General features: G+C 37.7%; 1 protein-coding gene across 2 annotated transcripts in view; it reads left to right on the forward strand.

Annotated features, from left to right (window-relative positions):
* The window catches only part of GRM1 (glutamate metabotropic receptor 1), a 365,790-nt gene that overhangs the window by 115,569 nt on the left and 229,465 nt on the right, over positions 1 to 20,756 (forward strand). For both annotated transcript variants that reach the window (XM_045544531.1, XM_045544532.1), the window contains exon 2: positions 11,101 to 11,350. In XM_045544531.1, the coding sequence (XP_045400487.1) occupies positions 11,101 to 11,350 (250 nt within the window). The remainder of the gene's footprint in view (positions 1 to 11,100; positions 11,351 to 20,756) is intronic.

Raw genomic sequence — 20,756 nt, forward strand, 5'->3', positions numbered from 1 at the left:
TCTTTGTCTTTTTTTTTAACATTGTTGATTTAAAGTCTATTTTATCTGATTTGAGAATAGCTACTCCTGCTCACCTTTGGTTTCCACTTGCATGGAATATTTTTTTCCATCCCTTTACCTTGAGTCTATGAGTATCCTTGTGAATTAGACGGGTTTCTTAGAGACAGAATATATTTAGGGTGTGTTCTGCCATCCATTTAGCTAATCTATATCCTTTAAATGCAGCATTAAGACCATTTACATTCAATGTTATTATTGATAGGAGAGATATTGTTCTGTTTATCATGTTGAATGATACCTAGTTGCTTTGTTTTCTTCCTTGTGTTACTGTTTTATAAGAATTATGAGCTTTAACTTTTGAATATTTTTATATTGGTGGTAACTGATTGTTCTTTTCTATGTATGGAGCACTTTTAAGCATTTCCTGTAGAGCAAGTCTAGTGGTGACAAATTCCCTTAGTGTTTGCTTGTCTGGGAAAGGCTTTCTCCTTCACTTATGAAACTAGTTTTGCAGGACACAAAATTCTTGGCTGGAAGTTATTCTGTTTAAGAAGATGAAAAATGGTAACCCAATACCTTTTGGCTTGAAAAGACTCTGTGAGAGGTCTGCTGTTAGTCTGATGGGTTTCCCTTGGTAAGTAGTTATTGCTTTTTGTCTAGTACCTTGTAGGATTTTCTCCTTCACTTTGACTTTGGTCAGGCTTATGACTATGTATTTGGATGATGTCCTATTTGCTATGAATCATCCAGGTGTTTGAAACCATCTAGTATCTGGATATTTAAATCTCTAGCAATACCGGGGAAGTTTTCCTCTATTATTCTCTCAAATAGGTTTTTCACGCTTGTTGGTTTTTCTTCTTCTTCTTCAGGAAAGCCTGTAAGTCTTATATTTGTTTGTTTTCCATAGTCCCATATTTCTCTCAGTGATTATTCATTCCTCTTTGTTCTTTTTTCTATATTTTTTACTACCTGAGTAACTTCAAAAGCCTTGTCTTCAAGCTTGGAAATTCTTTCTTCTCCTGGTCTAATCTGTTGTTAAAGCTTTCTGCTGTACTTTGAAATTCCCTAAATGATTCTTTCATTTCTTTCAGTTCTGTTATCTTTTTTCTAATGTTATCTATCTGTGGTGAATATTTTTTTTTTTTTTTTGAGACAGAGTCTCACTTTGTTGCCCTGGCTAGAGTGAGTGCCGTGGCATCAGCCTAGCTCACAGCAACCTCAAACTCCCAGGCTTAAGCAATCCTACTGCCTCAGCCTCCCGAGTAGCTGGGACTACAGGCATACACCACTATGCCCAGCTAATTTTTTCTATATATATTTTTAGTTGTCCAGATAACTTTTATTTCTATTTTTAGCAGAGACGGGGTCTCGCTCAGGCTGGTCTCGAACTCCTGACCTCGAGCAATCCACCCGCCTTGGCCTCCCAGAGGGCTAGGATTACAGGCGTGAGCCACCACGCCCGGCCTGTGGTGAATTTTTTATTCATGTCCTGAATTTTTTGTTTGTTTGTTTCTTTGAGATGGTTTTCTACCATCTCCTCAATTCCATTCATCTTACTTGCCATCCATAATCTGATTTTCAGATCTGTCATTTCAGCAATTTCCTTTTGGTTGGAGTTTATTGATCCAAACTTTGGGTGTGTTGAGACAGCCTGTTTTTTCATGTTGCCAGAGTTTTTATGCTGGTTCCTTCTCATCTGGGGTCTTTTCTCTCAGCTCAAAACAGATAGCCAATATGGTACACCTGTTCTCCTCTGCTGGGACCTCTGTTGCTCAGTGAAGATAGGGAGATAGGGATGCATCCCTGGATGATGTGTTTGAGTCTCATTCCAGAAGCTTGACCAGCCAGGAGGTGGGCAATGTACTGTGAACCTTTAGCTCTGTTGCTCTGCTATGTCTCCCTTATTTCCCTGTGATTGTCACTATGCTGCTGTGGCAAGGCCAGGCCCTGGCACCAGATGCACATGTGGGATGTGGCTGGCTAGCAGGATAGGGTATGCATGTGGGATGGAAGGGTTCTGCTGGGCAGGGTGTGCATGCATGCAGGCCTGGATGGTTGAGGTACCAGGCACATGAGAGGGGCAATATCAGTGCAGGGTGCGGTACAGGGTGTAGCAGATACACAGGGCATAGTGACCCCACAGGCCCATAAGGCATGGAAGGGAGTGAGCCCTCAGTGTTCAGCTGGCTAGTGGGTCACAACTCACATGCACGGTAGAGCTGGGACCCAGGACACAGCAGACATAGCACACTCTCATGAGGCAGGGTGCCTATGCAGAATGGAGCAGGTCTGCAGGGCACAGTGCTCACATGTGCTTGCAGGTCAAGGAGGCCATGCAGCAGGGCAAGTGCAGGGCTCTGTGCCAAAGGCACATAAGCAAGATGGCATGGGTCTGTGGCGTGCTGTTCACTCAGATCCAAAGGCTGCAGCTGCACTGGCTTTCATCCTGCTTGGGGCCTTTTAGTCAGCGGCAGTGGTAGTGGGTGTCAAGGGCTATGGTGCTTGCTCCACCCAAGTCCCACAAGAAGTGTGGTTAAGTGGGATCCCCCAGGCCACAGCAGCAGGTGCTGGGTGGCAGTGAAAGGGGTGCATGTCACCTAACCATGGGACACACACCAGTGACAGGATTCCCTGCCTCCTTCCCACCTGGCAGAGGCAAGGGGGAGCCAGCAGTCACAGATTTGACCCCTAGGCAAAAGTAGCATTCTGGGATTGGATATTACAGTGGCACAAGCTATAGTGCCCTAGCTTTTTTATTAATTTAAAAAAATTTTTAATTTTAATGGATACATAATAGTTGTACATATTAATGTGTTATATTTGATGTTCTGATATAACCATACAATTTGTAATGATCAAGTCAGAGTAATTGGTATATTCATCACCTCAGGGATTTATCATTTCTTTGTATTAGGAACATTCCAATTCCCCTCTTCTAGTTATTTTGAAATATACAATATTTTTAAACTATACTTGTTCTGTTTTGCTACCAAACATTGGATATTATTCCTTTTGTTTGACTGTATTTTTGCACCCATTAACCATCTCCTCTGTATAACCTTTCCCCACTATGTTTCCTAGCCTCTGGAGACCATTATTCTCCTCTCTATCTCCATGAGATCAATTTTTAGCTCCCCCATATAAGTGAGAACATATGATATTTGTCTTTTTGTGCCTGGTTTCTCTTAATATAATGTCCTCCAGTTCCATCAATGTTGTTGCAAATGACATGATTTCATTCTTTTTTATAGCTGAATAATATTTCATAGTGTATACATACATTTTATTTATCCATGCATTCTAGCCAAGTTCTTCAAACATGAAGGAGAAATAAAGACTTTCCTAGAATTCTTTTAAAAATGGGATAATATTGTTCAAGATATGCCAGAAGGCATACTAGTCAGTTGGTAGAGACTGGTCTATGACCAAAGGAACCAGACCACGAAGGGATTCACCATCAGAGGAGACTGGGTGTACATGAAACACGGCAGGAATTAAGAGTGTCTAGTGCACAAGACTAGTAGATCTTCCAAAGTAAAAACATTCCTTTTTTTAACAAAAGTAAATAAATATCTACATATTTTCCCAGTATGAATGTTTCCCTTTATATAACTAATGTGTAGACATGTAAAAATGAGCAGCGTTGAATACAGTTATTTGACCAAGAAAGTGTATGAAGATGCAATAACAGAATTTGAACTGAGTTCCACATGATGGTTGAAATGTGACTTTCACCACCAAATGAAGCACAGATTATTTCTTAAATGAGTCTCCCATATTTTAGAACTAGAAGGAAAAAATCAATATAAGACCTAGTTTTCAGTGCCTATTTTTTTTACCTGTATGATGTCAGTTCATACAGGTGGTTATGAAATCCAATACAATTGTATTTCATGACTCAGTGAAACTTAGCTACCAAATCACTATAAATCAATCTTTTACAAATGAATTTCTGTTGACTTGGCTGGAAAATTATCATCATCTGACTTTTCAAAATCATATGCAGCTTAGAAAACTCTGACCTGTAGCCATTTTTTTTCTCTTCTGAAATAGTTTCAATTTTTACCCCCATTTTAGTGCTTTTCTTAACTTTACCCTTGTATAGACAACAATTCCTACTTCTATTATTTTAAAATACTTTTATTATCATTCATATATTATAATAGAGATTTCTTTGTAAACCCCATGTTCTCCCTCATAAATATCCCCATCAATTCTGTCTAGAAGCTTAGTTTAGAGCATATCTTGATTTATTCTCTGTAAATCATTTTTGTCACATAACTAAGATAAAAATTAAGATTTTGCAACATAGTACATTTTATATTTTATGGACTTTGTCAGATGCTGCTCCCCCCTTTCTTTCACACTCTCTAGGATTTAGGCAACATCACAACAGTGAGTAAGTCTGTTATGAAATCTGTATGACGTCACAACACATACATAGCGCTTTTCCATTTTGCTATCTGGTAGTGGTGTGCCAGATGCCTCACTAGAGATCTTTATACAGTGTCATTCTATAAATCGTGACCCTTCTGCTCCAGTGGGACTTCTCTACTCATTGCTTCTAAAAATACCTCTTGAAGATTCACATTCACTCCCATTCATCCTGAATGCCAAGCTTTTGCTCACATTCTTCCAGGCCCAGTTTTAGTCCTACTTTTCCCAAGAGGTGTTCTCTGATTATCCCTGTTCTCTTATCCCAAAATCTAGCATTATGGTATTTTTCTCTTCTCACATAGCATATATGGCTCAGTATTTTTGTGATATTTTGTGTGCTTGTGCGGTGCCCTCACACTTATCTTTTAAGTTCACAGAGGAAGCAGCATAAAATGGTGGTTATGAGCAAGAACTTCTGAAATAGATGTTAAATCCTAGATCTGCCACTGTATCCCTTTGGGCAAGTTCCTTAACCTCTTTGAGCTTCCATATCCTCACCTATAAAAGAAGGGTTATAACTTCTCTATGAAGTTATTGTGATGAATAAATGAAATGCTTAGGTGTTTAGCCCAGTGCCAGACATAGTAAATATTCATCAGACTGAAAGAAGAGCCAATGTCCAATATTTCTTGGCAACTCTTAAAGGGCAGAGCACAGGGATTTTTTTCAGGTTAAGAGTTCAATTAAATATTTGCTTATTGAAGGAAAATAAGCAGCTCTCTACCAGTCCTGAGTGTTTACACTTATATGGCCTTTTTGTTTTTTAGGGTTTTATTATAAGTCACTTTCCTATATATTCACAACTTTCTTCAAGGCTGTAGATACTAGATACAAAGAAGTTATCTAGATAAATTCTTCAATACAAAGACAGGCAAGGAAATCCCTGAGTGGCAGAATGTGGGGGAGGGGGCGGAGGGTGGGCTTGTGACAGAGTGTATTATTTTCAGTCTGACATTGTTTGCTCGTGATCTGGTAGACAGCCAAAGAGTACCTGTCCCCTAGTTTCTTTCTATTTATGGAAAATCTGTTTATATTTTAAGTCTCAGAACAAGTAGCACTTCTTTTAGGCAGTTTTCCTGATTCCTAATCTGTAGCACCTCTGTTAGATACTTGTACTTGTCCTTGTCATGTCATTAGTTTTGTTATTAGTAAATGAAAGTAAAGCAATTTTAAGCTCAACGGGGGTGGTTTCCCTTTCATTTCTTATGCTGTTTACATCTAGTACTATTACCAATATAATGGGTACAATAGGGTTGTTTTGACAACCAAATAAGATAATATTGACAAATGTAATTTTTAAAGTATAAAGATTTATAAAAATACAAGTTATTATTGTTCCTCATACATTAGGGCTACTGTCATGGAAATTTATATGAGAGTTTGGAGCCTTTCAAGCATCACGAGCGAAACGTGCAGTCTAAACGTAGACCAATGTGTAATACTTAGCTCTCTATCAATTTGTATAGTTAAGAATTGCTGTCCAAACAAGAAGGTGTATATTCAGAAATTGGGACAAACATTTCATGGAATCAATTGAGTTATTTGGACATGTTAAATTATGAAAACATACACATTTAATTGCTTTTTGTTATTAAGAGAAACAAGCAGTAACCTAGGAGTCAGAGCATGTAGAACTGCTCCAGTTCTAACATCAACAAACTTCATGCCCATTCATGACAATTTCACCTTTCTGTGCCTCAATTTCCTTGTCTGTAAACTGAGGGGTTTGGACTGAGTATGTCTAAGGCCTTTACTACATTTAAAACATAAGGATTTTCTCATTCTAATGCAAAGAACATTCTTGCTCATTTAACCTGCAGGTGTTTTGATAAAGAAGCAAAATCATTTTTGTGATTGAAGTGCAAGGGTGGGCACCTTAGCAGTAAAATTATTCTCCTTGTAACATAATCTTCTGACAGACTGACAGTGACTTTCACCAAAAGAGTCTGCTGGTGATGTCTATTTACCTTGTAGATTCCTGATCCTGCATTTATTGTAAAAAAAGAAGCATCTGACTTCCTTCCTCATGCCCTCTTCTGCAGATGAAGGAGGCATTCACTTGCCAGCTGCAGTTTTCTCCCTTATAATCAGTCAGTGTCTCTTGTCTGGGCTGTGACATGTTTCCACAGTCCATGGAACTGAGGAATTTTGTGATGTGTTAATGCTTCCATTTGGGCTTCACTGAACAGAATTAGGTCGCTGAAAGTGGTAGAATTAAGAGGAAAATACATTAATTTGATCATTTAATCTTACAAAAAAGGAAATAAGAAAGCTTTCCTTTCAAACATACATCAGTATCTTATTAGGTTTCATTACAATGCTCATGAAACTTTTGTAGACATTGAAATCTAAGTCTTAAGTGCTTTTTGAATACTATCATTTTTTACAATTATTTGGACCAAATAATTGTTACACTTACCTGATATTTATCTTAAAAATTTTTGAAAACCACAGCCAAATTGTCCACTAAAAGTTTGAACTGTTTTCACCATGAGTGAATATATTTATATCTTGCCATACTGAGTATTATTTATCTTTGAAATTCTGGCATTCTAATAGTGTCTTGTTTTAAGGTACTCTTGATAATAATGTTAGTGATTTTTTTTCATATGCTTGTTCCCCACTTTTACTTATTTGGTTTAAATTGCTTTTGTTTATAACTTGTATCTATTTCTCTATTGGGCTATTACAACAAATGCACTTTTTCTATGCATTTAAGTATCTAGAACTATCCTAAATACTAAAGATGTATCATTGAACAAACCATAAAAAGTGTCCTCATGGAGCTTATCACCTAGGGAGAAGAGGAAAATATAAAATAAAAATCAGGTATATGTACAGTCATGTACTGCATAATAAAATTTTGGTTCAACAACAGACTACATTTATGACGGGGGGCCCATAAGATTATACTGTCATATTTTTACTATACCTTTTCTATATTTAGATATGTTTAGGTACAGAAATACAATTGTGTTACAGTTGCCTACAGTATTTAGTACAGTAACATGCTGTACATGTTTATAGCCTAGGAGCAATAGGCTATACCATAGATCCTAGATGTGTAGTAGACTGTACCATTTAAGTCTGTGCAAGTATACTGTATGATGTTTGTACAATGACAAATTCACCTTACAACATATTTGTCAAACGTATCCTCATCATTAAGCAACATATGACTATACTGATGTAAAAACAGAGGGCATTCTTAGGATTTACTGGGAGTCTATTTTAAGCTAATTGATCAGAAGCAGCTTTTCAGAGAAGGTGATATCTTTGTGGAGATATGATTGATAAAAACATTGGGTAGCAGAGGGTCTTTTCAGTTTATGGAAACCCAGAGGCATGGATGAGTTTGGGAAGAGAAAGATGGCCATGGGGCCAGAGAAGGTGAGGGAAGGGAAGTGGGAAGAGATGGGGCCAGAAAGTTGGAAGATTCAGTCGATGTGCAGCCAGGGAGTTCAGGGAAGGAGTTTTATTAATAGTTTTATTCCAAGATTTTGGGAAGCAATTGGAATTTTCTGTAAAAGGGTGACATAATCTGATTTATGCCTTAATAGATGGCTTTGGTTGCTAGATGGGTAATGAATCATTGGGAACAACAGTGAGAGCAGGGAGACCAGTCAAGAAACAAGGGTAAGAGCTGATAGTTACTTGGTATAGAGGATGCGGTCAGTGGCCTGTCTAGATTCCCTTTAGCCACGGGGTGCCCCAGTCTCCCAGCTACTATCAGAGATAGCTTCTACCAGTCCCAGTTCTCACCTTCCTGGGCAGCTATGCCTCCTCTCTCCTCTTGCAGACCTTAGCCAATGACTGACTAATGGGGGGGCTCCCTTGTGTGAAGGTGGAGTTAACACTATGGTATCATGTGTACTTGAACTTCCTTGCGGGAGCAGCCTGAAGCTAACCTTTAGCTGAGATGACATTTCTGTTTAGCTCTGCCCGCCTGTCCTTCTCTGCTTCTCTTGCTTCTCTTTTCTTCAATAAATTACTTGAACAAGGATCTTCATCTCAGGCTCTGTTTTTGGGGAACCTGGCCTAACACGTAGTTTAGGGTGGCAGAGGTTGAAATAGAGGAGAGAGAATGGATTAGAAATGTTCCAGAAATAGTGTCTACAAGAATGGGTCTGGAATGTGAGGAAAAGACAGAAATCAAAACAGTTCCTAAATTTAATTATTGAGCAGCTTGGTGGGTAAAGCCATTATTTATTAACAGGAGATGTCTGGAAGAAGATTTTCAAGGTAGAGAAGGAAAAATTTCTATTTCGGTTTTTAGATTTGTTAAGTTTGAAATATCTATAAACAAATATAACAGGTAGGAAATTGAATAAAATAGTCTTTTGCTCCAAGGGGCAGTTCAGTCTGAGATCTATACTTGGGATTCAACTGTGGTATTCAAATGGTATTGAAATGGTATTTGAAGGGATGCAACTAAATGGGGGTATATAGGGCAAGAGTATAGATGAAGAAGAGAAAGTTTCCTAGGACAGAATCCTGTCATGACAATATTTAGGGGAGTGGAGAAGGAAAATCAGCAACTACACTGAAGAGGGGTCAGTAAATGGTGAGGAAACCAGGAGAAGGTTGTGTCACAGAAACCAAGAAAATAAAATGTTTCAAGGAGGGTATGACTAACCATTGAATGCAGCTTGGTGGTCAATGAAGATGAAGACAGATAACAGATCATGGGATGTGGCAGTCGGGAGATTACTGGTGACCTTGACAAGAGAAGATTTTTACGAGAGAAGATTCTGAGGTGATGGGTTTGCATATGGCCCAGATCATCAAGATGTACACATTAAATGCGTGCAATGTTTTGTATATCAATTACACTTCAACTAAAACAAAAGAGAAAAAATACTAAAAAAAGGAAATGTGAGATGAAGAAGCAAATATATTGACTGAGGCAACTATTATTGCTGTGAACTGGAGTAGCAAATGAGATAGTACCTCAAGTGAGACAAGGAGTCCAGGGATGTTTTTCTTTTTGATTGATTATCCAAGAGGAAGGGATCAACTGCAGGAGAAAATCCTTGAATAGACAAAGGTGGTGGGATCTAGTGTCTGTGAGCAGGGGCTGGCCCTATCCTGAAGCAGACGCACTTCAAATTTGTAACTGGACTAGAAAAATGCCAGAGAATATAAATACCAATGAAGAAATGTTTGTAGATACTGTAGGGGGTAGCTGAATTAGTTTTTGTCTAATTGTTTTTGTGTTCTTATTAAAATAAGGACTCCAACTGAGATGAGGGGTGGAGTGGGGCCAGTAGTTTGGAGATTTGAAGAGAGAAGAGTAAGGATGGAAATAATCATGTTAGAGACTAAGAAAATTTATTTACAGGGATCATGTAGTATAATTTCCTTTTACTATTGGGTATCCCTTTTGGTATGTGTGCTCATGAATTTTAAATAAAACCAGTCAGCAAAGTGGTGAGTTTTTTTTTCCAGTCACATTTAAATGCCCAGGTTTACACATGGAATAGGTGGATGGTTGGGTTTAACTAGCACTAGGGTTTTGTTAGGAAAACAAAAGGGAGTTAAGGCATTTTCAAGGGAGTGATTATGAGGGTAGAACGTGAAATCTAAGCTGGGCTAAGAGGTAAGTGAGAGGGAAAGTGGAAAAAAATAGCAAGATTAATGGGGTTGAAGTTTTTTATGAAGCTGAAGAAATATTGCAGTAGGGGTAGTAGAATATATGAGCTTGAAAGATAAGAGGAGGAAACAGAGTCTGAGATGTTCGATGTCTGTATTCAGAGATATTATAGACATCTGTGATAACAAGGTCAAAAGTGTGACCATGGATGTGTGTGGATCATAGGAAATATCAATGGTTGGGGGAGGTTGAGAAACTGCAAGGACATAGTATTGGCTGCATCACTCACAAGGGTAGTAAAATCCTCAAGTTTGTGGAGAGGAGTAGGGAGCTAGAGGCTCCTAAGGTGGGGGCTAAAGTTGTCAGGGAACTAGAGGGATAGGGAATTGGTAAAGTGTGAGGTTTGTTTTATTTTATTGATTTTTATGAGTTTTCAGTTTTTTAAAGTGTAGTTTATCATAAGAATGATATACAATAGAAACCAAAATATAAGGCACAAATCTCCCATAATCCTATCGCTTCATCAGAGGATGGTGGATTTTGACTAAGCCCTGTAGCTGTTTCTGCTCTACTTATCTCCTGCCTGGTCAGGTGTTCCTTTTGTTTTGCCTACTCACTCTTCATGGAAATGTTGCAGGGCTTTGTATCACCACCAGTGGCTGCCTCGTAGCCTGGCAGCCAGCTGAAGCGAGTCTGCAAAGAAACAGGGCCTTCCCCTGTGCTGGTATGACCTCCCTAGCCCATGTGCTGATCTCTCTTGCATGGTTAAATTCTGGGACAACCACTATTAATCATGCTTGTACAATAGAGCAGCAATCCTTCTTTTCACAAAACTTGTTTCATTGTGAATGCCCTAGCTTAGATAATTTCTCATTATTTTCAGAGTTGATTGGTTACATTTGATTGCTCTCTTTAATCCAGCCAGATCTTCTTTCAGTCCTAATTATATTTACAAATTATTTGGCAAATCTGTTCTCTCCATTCCCTGTGATTAACAAGTCCTTATTCCAGTTTGTAAGAGTCATTGCTGCTATGGTTGTCTTGAACATCTGCTGATTGTTTCTGGACAGGGAATTATGGGGAGAGTGGAATGGACGCTTTCAAAGAGTTGGCTGCCCAGGAAGGCCTCTGCATCGCCCATTCCGACAAAATCTACAGCAATGCTGGGGAGAAGAGCTTTGACCGACTCTTGCGCAAGCTCCGAGAGCGGCTTCCCAAGGCCAGAGTGGTGGTCTGCTTCTGCGAAGGCATGACTGTCCGAGGACTTCTGAGTGCCATGCGGCGCCTTGGCGTTGTGGGCGAGTTCTCCCTTATCGGAAGGTAAGTCTCTCTCGTTCTCTCGCTTTCTTTCTCACACACGCTTTGGCACACATATGCTTCCTCTCACAAAACAGGATTTCCTGTCTTCAAAGTGGGCAAGATGTGCAGTGCTGAGCTGAACATTAGTTCTGGAGGTAGTTGGTGGTGGGGATACTGGCATCTTCCTGACAGGCAAGAGCAGAGCAGTGGATAATAAGATGACGAAACTTCTTCAGAAAAAGATGGGAAAGTATTTGCCAGAATGTGTCCTAGAGAATTATTCTTTTCATTTGCTTCACCTACCCCCAAGCCAATGTGTCTATCTTCCTTCTCTCCTTCCTAAGCACAGATATTGGTGGATGGGTATTGGTGGATGAAGGGCAGCAGTGAAAATAGAAAACATGTAATAAGATTTGAAATGTACAGAGTTGTCCAAATACAAGTAAAGATATGCAGCTGAACTCTGGGACTTGATAACATAATCTCTTGTCACACTTATGGAGGGCTAATATGGATGCTTTTCAGCATTTGATCTCCGAAATTGTAGGTGGTAGGTTCCAAAATCTCTGCACTCTTTCTAGATCATATGTACTTGTGTGACAATAGATTTTCAATATCATTGTGTTTTTCGTGGGTTTTTTGACCTAACAGGTATATTGTTTAATTTGCCTTGTTCTAATATTGCGTAAAAGAACTGCTCAATTTTTCCAAGGAACCTACTGAGTTTACCTAAGTGAAAGCCTCCAGTGGTCTTCAACCCTGTCACACTCATCTTCCAAATCTCTTCACCTCCTTCCATTTCTTCTGCTGGCTAGATTATAATCATATTGTACCCACTGAAGGACCTCAACCATTGATCCTGTGCTCTGGGAAGCTGGGTACTAATGCTGTAGACATTCTCACTGGACCTTCCCTTTTGTCCTTGTGCTGTGGTTATCACTGCAGTAGTAGTAAGAATAATCTTCCCATCATCTGGAATCAGAGGTATAAGATGCACTTCAGAGACTTTTAAGAAGAAGATAGGATAGAAATACAAATAAATGAATAAAGAAACAAAAAGGTACTCTCCAGGCATGAGGAAGCATGGAGCCAAGGTCAAAGTATAATTCAAGATTAAGACAATTGTTGAATGTGGGTAAAATTGGCTCACTGGCACAAAGAGTCAATTTGACTTCTTCAACATGGAGTAGTTTTGTGAGGCCACTTAAAGTGTTCGTAAGAATGCAGGTCTTTTAAGAAGGAGGATTTAAACAAGGTATGTTATTTCTTTCAGAAGTGAAAAACATGTAAGTAGCATTGTTGAAGTGTGTCACGGAGTAATGTTCTTACTATATGCACCGGGACAGATGGTGTACAGATATTCAGTCCTTCCAGTTGCTTTTATAAAATGACTGCTTTTATGAAGGGTGCTGGTTTTTTTTTTTTAAAAAAAAACCTCATGTTTACCATTTACAAAACAACAATAGTCTGTTTTGCAGAATTTATTCTCTTTAATATCCTCAAAGAGGCTATATACCTGGGTTCTGGAGATCTTGAACAGATGTGGCAAACATGAGCTTTGGGGTATATAGACTGCCTAATTGTGATATATAATTGCACAAAATTCTGTGGTGTGTAATTGGAGTATAAAATTTTTTAGATTTTATTCATTAGCTTTTTAAAATTTCAATAAATGTAGGGGGTACAAGTGTTTTTTTAATTTTTTTTTATTTCAGCATATTATGGGGGTACAAATGTTTAGATTATATATGTTGCCCTTTACCCACCCAAGTCAGAGCTTCAAGCATGTCTATCCCCCAGATGGTGAGCACTGCACCCATTAGGTGCATATATACCCATCGCCTTCTTCCCCCCTCCTGTCTGCCCGACACCCAATGAATGTCATTACTATATATGCACTTATGTGTTATCAGTTAATACCAATTTCATGGTGAGTACATGTGGTGCTTGTTTTTCCATTCTTGTGATACCTCACTTAGTAGAATGGGTTCCATCTCTATACAGGATAATACGAGAGGTACAAAGTCGCAGGTTACAGAATCAATGTACAGAAATCAGTAGTATTCCCATACGTCAACAACAGTCAAACTGAGAACCAAATCAAAGACTCAATACCCTTCACAACAGCAACAAAGAAAGTAAAATACCTAGGAATATATTTAACTAAGGAGGACAAAGACCTCTACAGGCGGAACTGCGAAACACTGAGAAAGGAAATAGCAGAGGATGTAAACAGGTGGAAAACCATACCATGCTCAAGGGTCAGCAGAATCAACATTGTTAAAATGTCTATACTACCGAAAGTCATCTACAGATTCAATGCAAACCCAATTAAAATACCAATATCATTTTTCACATATCTAGAAAAAATAATTCTATGCTTTGTATGGAACCAGAGAAGTGTTTTTTGTTACATGGATAAATTGTTTAATTCTGAAGTCAGGGCTTTTAGTGTATCTGTCACCAGAATAGTACATTGTACCAGATAGGTAGATTTTTATCCCTCACTCCCTCCCGTTCTTCCCCCTTCTTAGTCTTCAATGTCCATTTCACCACTTTATGACCATATATATCCCTTGTTTAGCTCCCACTTATAAGTGAGAACATGTAATACTTGTTTTTCCATTCCTGAGATATTTCACTTAGGATAATGGTCTCCACTTCCATCTAAGTTGCTGCAAAAGACATTATTTCATTCCTTTTTATGGCTGAGTAGTACTCCATGGTAATATATACTACATTTCCTTTATCCATGGAGTATAAAAATTTACTCCATCATCATTATTTAAAAGCTGGGCAGGGATGGTGATGGCAATTTAAGCCTCTCTGGCTCTTGCTTACCTCCTAATAATGCAACTGAATGCATGCAAGCATTTCTGAGAGTCTCACATGTGCTTGCTTATGAAGAGGTCAGTTTCATGTGATATCTATGTCTTTTATTCCTCTTCTCGGCCTCACCTCTGCTCGGTCCTACTGACACACCGTAGGGAACTATCACAATGACCCTGAGCTTCCAAGGACACTGCTCCCTGTGCCAATGGTTGCTGTCACTGACACCCAGAATCCTAGAGATGGTGAAGCTATGTCACACTCTGCCAAATTGAGAGAAAGTGCCTCTCTGCCTTTCTGGGCTACGTTCCACAAGGGTCTATCAAGGTGATGTTGACTTTTAATACTATATCTTAGAGGATTTTGATGAAAACAGCCTTTTTAAATTTTTTGTTCCCAGTTCTTTCTCTCTTCCCTGACATCCAGATATGAGTCCATAGAGTGCTGAGCTGGGGACAAAGACAGGTAGTGACACTATGCCATACTTGGAATTAGCCTTCCTTTCAGATGATTGATTTTCCCTCTTCCTGTGGGATGAATTCTATGCTAAATGCTGCTCTGTCATTCATGCCAATGGACATGTGGTGGGCTGTTTCCCTCATTTCAGGAGACATGTCCAGAATGTTCCACTTTAGCCTCAAGCTACAATTTCTAGCTACCCTAGTAATGCAGTCAAACCTCCTTTGAAGTCAGTTTCTTTTGTAACACATGGTATGATTCTGGCTGCTGTCATAGTCACAGGAGTGTATTGTATAGGTGGTGATTGACCTTTTTTAATACAGATGAAAATAAGTAAATCATAGTATAGATTACAGCAAGAGAGATTTAGTTAAAAAAAATTAGAACTTCTCAAATGAAGATTTATATGCCCTTGTCTCCATGACTCCTGTTTTCCCTCACACTTCACATGCTATGTATCAGGAATTTTTATTGGTGCTACCATCAAAACATATCCAGATTTGGACAACTTATCACCACTTCTACTGTTATCATCCTGGTCCAAGCCACCATCATCTTTCACTTGGCTTATTGCGATAACCTGCTAATTTACCTTTCCCTTTCCTGGCCATCTAGTTTTAACATAGAAGGCAAACTGATCTTTAAAAATTTGAGTCACATAATGTCACTGTTTATCTTACATGCTCAATATTGTAAGATGCTTTTCCATTTTGTTCATAACAAAGATTTTACAAAGGTCTTCCAACCCCCATATTCTATCATTGGACTGAATTTTTTATAATGGAATAATAAACTATAATGATAGAAAAACAGACTTAAAAAATAAGTTATCGGAGGTAAAAATATTCTGGCTTTAATAAATGTGGGATAATGGAAATACAAAACAGAACAAAACATGGGTTAAGAGTTCTAGCTCTGCCATGAAGTAATAATGTGATCTTGTTTACTCAGTGACTTTTGTCTCTGAGATTATTTTTTTCCCCTATAAAATAAAAGATTTGGCTCCATATAATCTTCAAGTATTTTTCTAGTTCCAGAATTTTATATGAAGACCCTATGAACTAACCTATGATCAATAGGAACATATTTATGGGACAAATTGTCTAATGTTATTCAAGGGTGTGGACTGATCAATTTACATTTTCTTACTAGTTACCTTTTCAAAAGCAGAATTCATTGAATAAACTGGTCAATATTAGTGTCTTAATCTGTGGTCATGGATTATAGCCAGCAGACCCACAGCGGAATCAAACCTTTGACTTTGGACAAATTAGCATAGTATTCTCAGTAAGCAAGTTAACTAATCATAGTCAAGCTAATCATTATGTAAAAGAATCATTCATTCTTGGCTGTATGAAATTGCCTTTTTTGAGATGCTTCTCAGAATTATGCTCACCATATCTGTAATAGTAATTTTACTGATGATGGTGACACTGCTGTTGCTGCTAATAGCATCTGTTTAGGACTTAACTATATGCAGGCACTGTTCTAAGCCCTTTGCGTATATTAACTCGTTTAATTATCACAACCATGTGATAAGATAGGTACTAATATAGTTCCCATTTTGATGTATGAAGAAGTAAACTAACTTGTTAAAAAGTACCTCAGCACCAAAGCTAAGATTTTAACTTAGGCACTGCAACTTCAAAATCAGTGCTCTTTATCAGTAAGTTATATTATGTGTCAAGCCAAGATTGTTTTGTTTAAGAGACATTGGCATTAAAATTAGTTTCCTTTCAATTTTATCTCTCTTCTAAAGATTTATTTCATTGTTTAGATTTACCTTCTTTGGGAAAATCAGCTGACGTATCTCCTATGGGAAAATTATTTTACATTTCTAATTAATATTTCTTTGCATCTTTTTTATTTCTCTCCTAGTATTAAATATTTTATATGGTAATTCAAAGAAGGGTACATTTAACCTCTTTTCAAACTCCTTATTTTTTATGTTATGAGACTCTGCAATATCATTCTCTGTGCATACCAGCCTTTATCTATAGAACTATATTTATGTAGAAGCCAATTTGGAATGAGTGAATGATATTTCTCTAAAATCCTAAGTTGTAATTATTAAAATTCTCATAGTTAATGGATGGATCTGTTCTAATTCTTATATTGTTCTTTTATTTGAAGAAAGTAAAGTGGAGAATTATTTATGTAATAGCTATCATTTGTTGAGGGTTTGGTATATACTAGGCTATTATACATGTTTTCTCCAGTCCCAACAACAACCCTGAAAGATTGATTTGAAAGGTAGAGAAGTTAAACAATTACCCCAAATTACTCAGTTTAATAAGTGGTGGATACAATATTGAAATTTACTACCATACCATATCATCATATAGACATGTAGGTATTGACTTGTAACCTCCTCAACTGTAGGAACCAGGTTTTAACAGAATTGTCTATTTTCTCCATCATGCCTAACATAGTGTTTTGGATGGTAACTCTTCAGTAACTATGTCTGAAAACTTGGAAAGTAGTAGAGAGAGCAGCTGGCCTCATTGTGTGGCCCCTGATTTCCCTTTGATATTCTAGAATCAGTCAATTTTACCTGGTTTGGTGAGGGTTGATACTCTTCAATAATCCTGCACCTCTACAATTTGTCTGTAAAATTGAAACATATATGTACCTACCTCTTGGGTTGTTGTTTTTGTCAAATCACAGAATGCCTGCTTGCCTGGTAACTCATGGCTTAGTCTCAGTTGTAGATCCATTGTGGGTACCTTAGCTCCCTCAAAGACACACTCGTCTCTGAGAGTGAGTGAGATCCTCCAGGCTTTAGTCTGATGCCTGGACCTCCACCCTGGTTTTCTCATCTTTGGAAGCCCTTACAGTAAGTTTACATTCTACCTTGCCAGGAGTCTCTGATCAGACATACTAGGCATACCATATTTATTTATAAATATTTGCTAGCCCCTTTTACTGGAGTATGACCACATCTAGCTTTTTCACTGTTCAAAATAAACATACAATAAAGATAATGAAGTCAATAACCTTTAATTTCATCCCCTCTTCCTACTATATCCTGGCCAATTGAATTTTAAATATGTGGTCCTTACATTTTAAATTCCTGTCCCTTATCAGTGTGTTCCATTTTATCTATCATCTGTCCCAGTGCTGTGATTTTCTCACTCATTAGACCAACTTTGCATCACCTGTCACTGCAGAGAAACACCCTTTATCTAAAGTTTGATCCACAAAAATGCTAACACCAAGCTTTTCAGTTGAAAGTACAACAAACACATTAAACACACATTCAAAAATGGTTGGAATGGAGCAATGGCTTTATGTGGAAAGAAGGCTACAGCTTCATTTAAAAAAAAAACGAAGTACTTGGTGTTTACTGTGTAATTTGAGGGGTATTTTTCTTTTGGAACCTAAATGCATATTTGGAAAAGTGACCTCCATACCCTTGAAATATAAGATTACTATGGTGCTATGTTCCATATACTTTTTTAAAAAATAAAAAGTGAGTTATTTTAGTTTTCATCTTTCCATTATGGAAAAAAATGGGTAAAAATCTAAAGTTTGCAGGCTTTAGGCAAAATTGCAAAGGTTATGTATTTTAAAGTAGATGTAGACTTTCAGTGAAGTGTGACATATCCAAAAATGTATTATAATCAGGAGGCCAGCAAGGCTGATGAGCATTTTCTGGTGCATAATGGTCACGACTTACAGATACGTAACTTGGCCTTCTCTCAGCTCCCAAGGGCAGAAAATGGTTACAAACCTGCTGACAGGCTATACCTTTCTTAAAACACTCCTGTTCCAAAGGCAGATTGATGAGAGCTTTGTGGAAAATTATATTGTTAGAAAAAGACTGTGAGAAATGTGTGCTGGGGAAAGAGAGGGAATTTTGTTTAGAATCCTCGGGAGAATAAACATTATTTGTAAGCTATCAACAGATATTTTGAGTATAGATCTCAGATACAGAAATGCTCAAGATTTCCACAATAATTTGGGTGGCAGAGTTGCATTAAAATTAATAATTATTAACCCATTCTTTATACTAACACCTATTCCCATGTTCCAGATAATGAACATCTGAAAAGTAAAAGACTCCACTTTCATGGTCCCTTTTTGCCTTTAGGGTATTAGAAACATGGTGAGGGGGGGAGGATTTCTGGTGCCTTCTGTATCTATGAGCCACTGTTCAATTTGAATGGATGAAAAAGGAGGTCATTATGATTCAGTCCATTTTGTCTTTGAGGCTGATCGGAGTCAAGAGGGAATTTATCTTAATGCATTCTTGTATCCGCTGTGACAGTCCCTACTTGGCTTCACATCAGAACCAGAGGAGGTGCTTAGAATATAGATTCCTGGCTTTCACCCCAGGCCAACAGTAAAATTTCTTGGTGAGGACTTTGGATCTTCTTATTTTTTTAAACCTCAAATGAGCTTGCTTTCAGAACCACTACCGTATGATGACTAGAGCAGTGCTTTGCACTCAGGCGGCGTTCACTATGACTGAATTGCTTACAAAACATATTCGAAAGGGAAGACAAAATGAAAGTTTAACTTCGCTTCCTTTCATTTCACCATTTCAGCTCGCTTTTTTATTTCTTGAAATTTACTTGCCTTCAAGATTTTTTTTAAAAGTACAGTTATATAATATCTGAGAGTAGTAAATAATAATAGTAGTAGTAATATTCATAATAATAATAATAAAAGTCTTTGCAGCTCTGCTTATTTCCTGTGTTTCTATTTTTCCCTGCTGGCCAAACTGGCCTAATGGCCCAACCCCTGAAAACAGAGCTAGTTCCAGTTTTCACACTAACCAAGATATAGAGTAAGAAGCATTTAAACATGTGGCAAGTTTAGCCTCAGACATCTGTGAGTCTAGGGTCACCAGGGGCCGATCAATGAACTGATCTCTTGCTAATTACCAGAATTGGGGGCTGATGGCTAAGTTGCTCTTGAAATTAGACCTTCTCCACAGCTGCCTGTCTGTTTATATCATAAACCTGGGGAAGTTTTTAAACACTTTAGCTTCTTGGGCTCTACCTCTTTTAGATTCTAATTTACTATGCCTGGGCAGGGACTGGGGAATTTATATGTACTTTTCAAATCAGCTTTATTGAAATTTACCAATTTTAACTGCATAATTTGGTGATTTTTGGTAGCTCTATACAGTGACATAAGTACCACTGTTTCATAACAGTCATGGTATGAAACATTTACTTCACTGTACAACATGCCTTAGTGCCCCTTTGCAGTCTTCCCTCCCCAACCTCTGGAACCATGCAACCACTGAGCTGCTTTCTGTCATTACACTTTGGCCTCTTCTAGAATTTCATGTAGAGGGAATCATATAAAATAAGTCTTTTGTGTCTGACTTCTTCCAATTGGTATATTGCTTTTGAGATTCACCCATGTTGTTGCATATATTACTAGCTTCCTCTTCATTGCTGAGTAGTATTCCATGGCGTGGATATGTCTCAATTTCCCTATCCATTCACCTGTTGGTGGACATTTGGATTGTTTTTAGTTCATGACTATTATTAATAATATTGCTGTGAATATTCATGTACAAGTCTTTGTGTGGACATATATTTTCAATTCTCTTTAGGAGCTATCTATATAGCTGTGAGATTATGGGTCATAAGTATATGTTTAAATTTATAAGTTACTTTATAAGAAACTACCTATTTTACAAAGTGGCTGTGCAATTTTGCAGTCTCACTAGCAATGTTTGAGAGTTCTAATTCTTCCACATCTTCACCAAAATAGTATTGTCAGTCTTTTTACTTTTAGCTGTTTTAGTGGGTGTATAGTGGCATCTCTTTGTGGTTTTAATTTGCATTTTCCTAATGACTAATAATGTTGAACACTTTTCTATACTTATTTGCCATTTTTATATCTTTTTTGGTGAAATCTCTTGCATGCAACTATGTCCATTTTCTTTTTAGGATGTTTGCCATCTTATGGAGTTATAAAAGTTATTTATAATTTTTGGACACATGTCATTTATCATACATATAGGAACTATTTTCTCTCAATATGTGTCTGAAATTTTAATTTTGTTAGTAGTGTCTTTGGAAGATGAAACATACTTAATTTTGACAGTAAAGTTATCAGTTTCTTCTTTTATGGTTTATGTTCTTTGTGTTCTGTCAAAATTAGTTGGCCTACTCCA

This window comes from Lemur catta, chromosome 2, assembly GCF_020740605.2.
Source record: "Lemur catta isolate mLemCat1 chromosome 2, mLemCat1.pri, whole genome shotgun sequence".
Classification (NCBI taxonomy): domain Eukaryota; kingdom Metazoa; phylum Chordata; class Mammalia; order Primates; family Lemuridae; genus Lemur; species Lemur catta.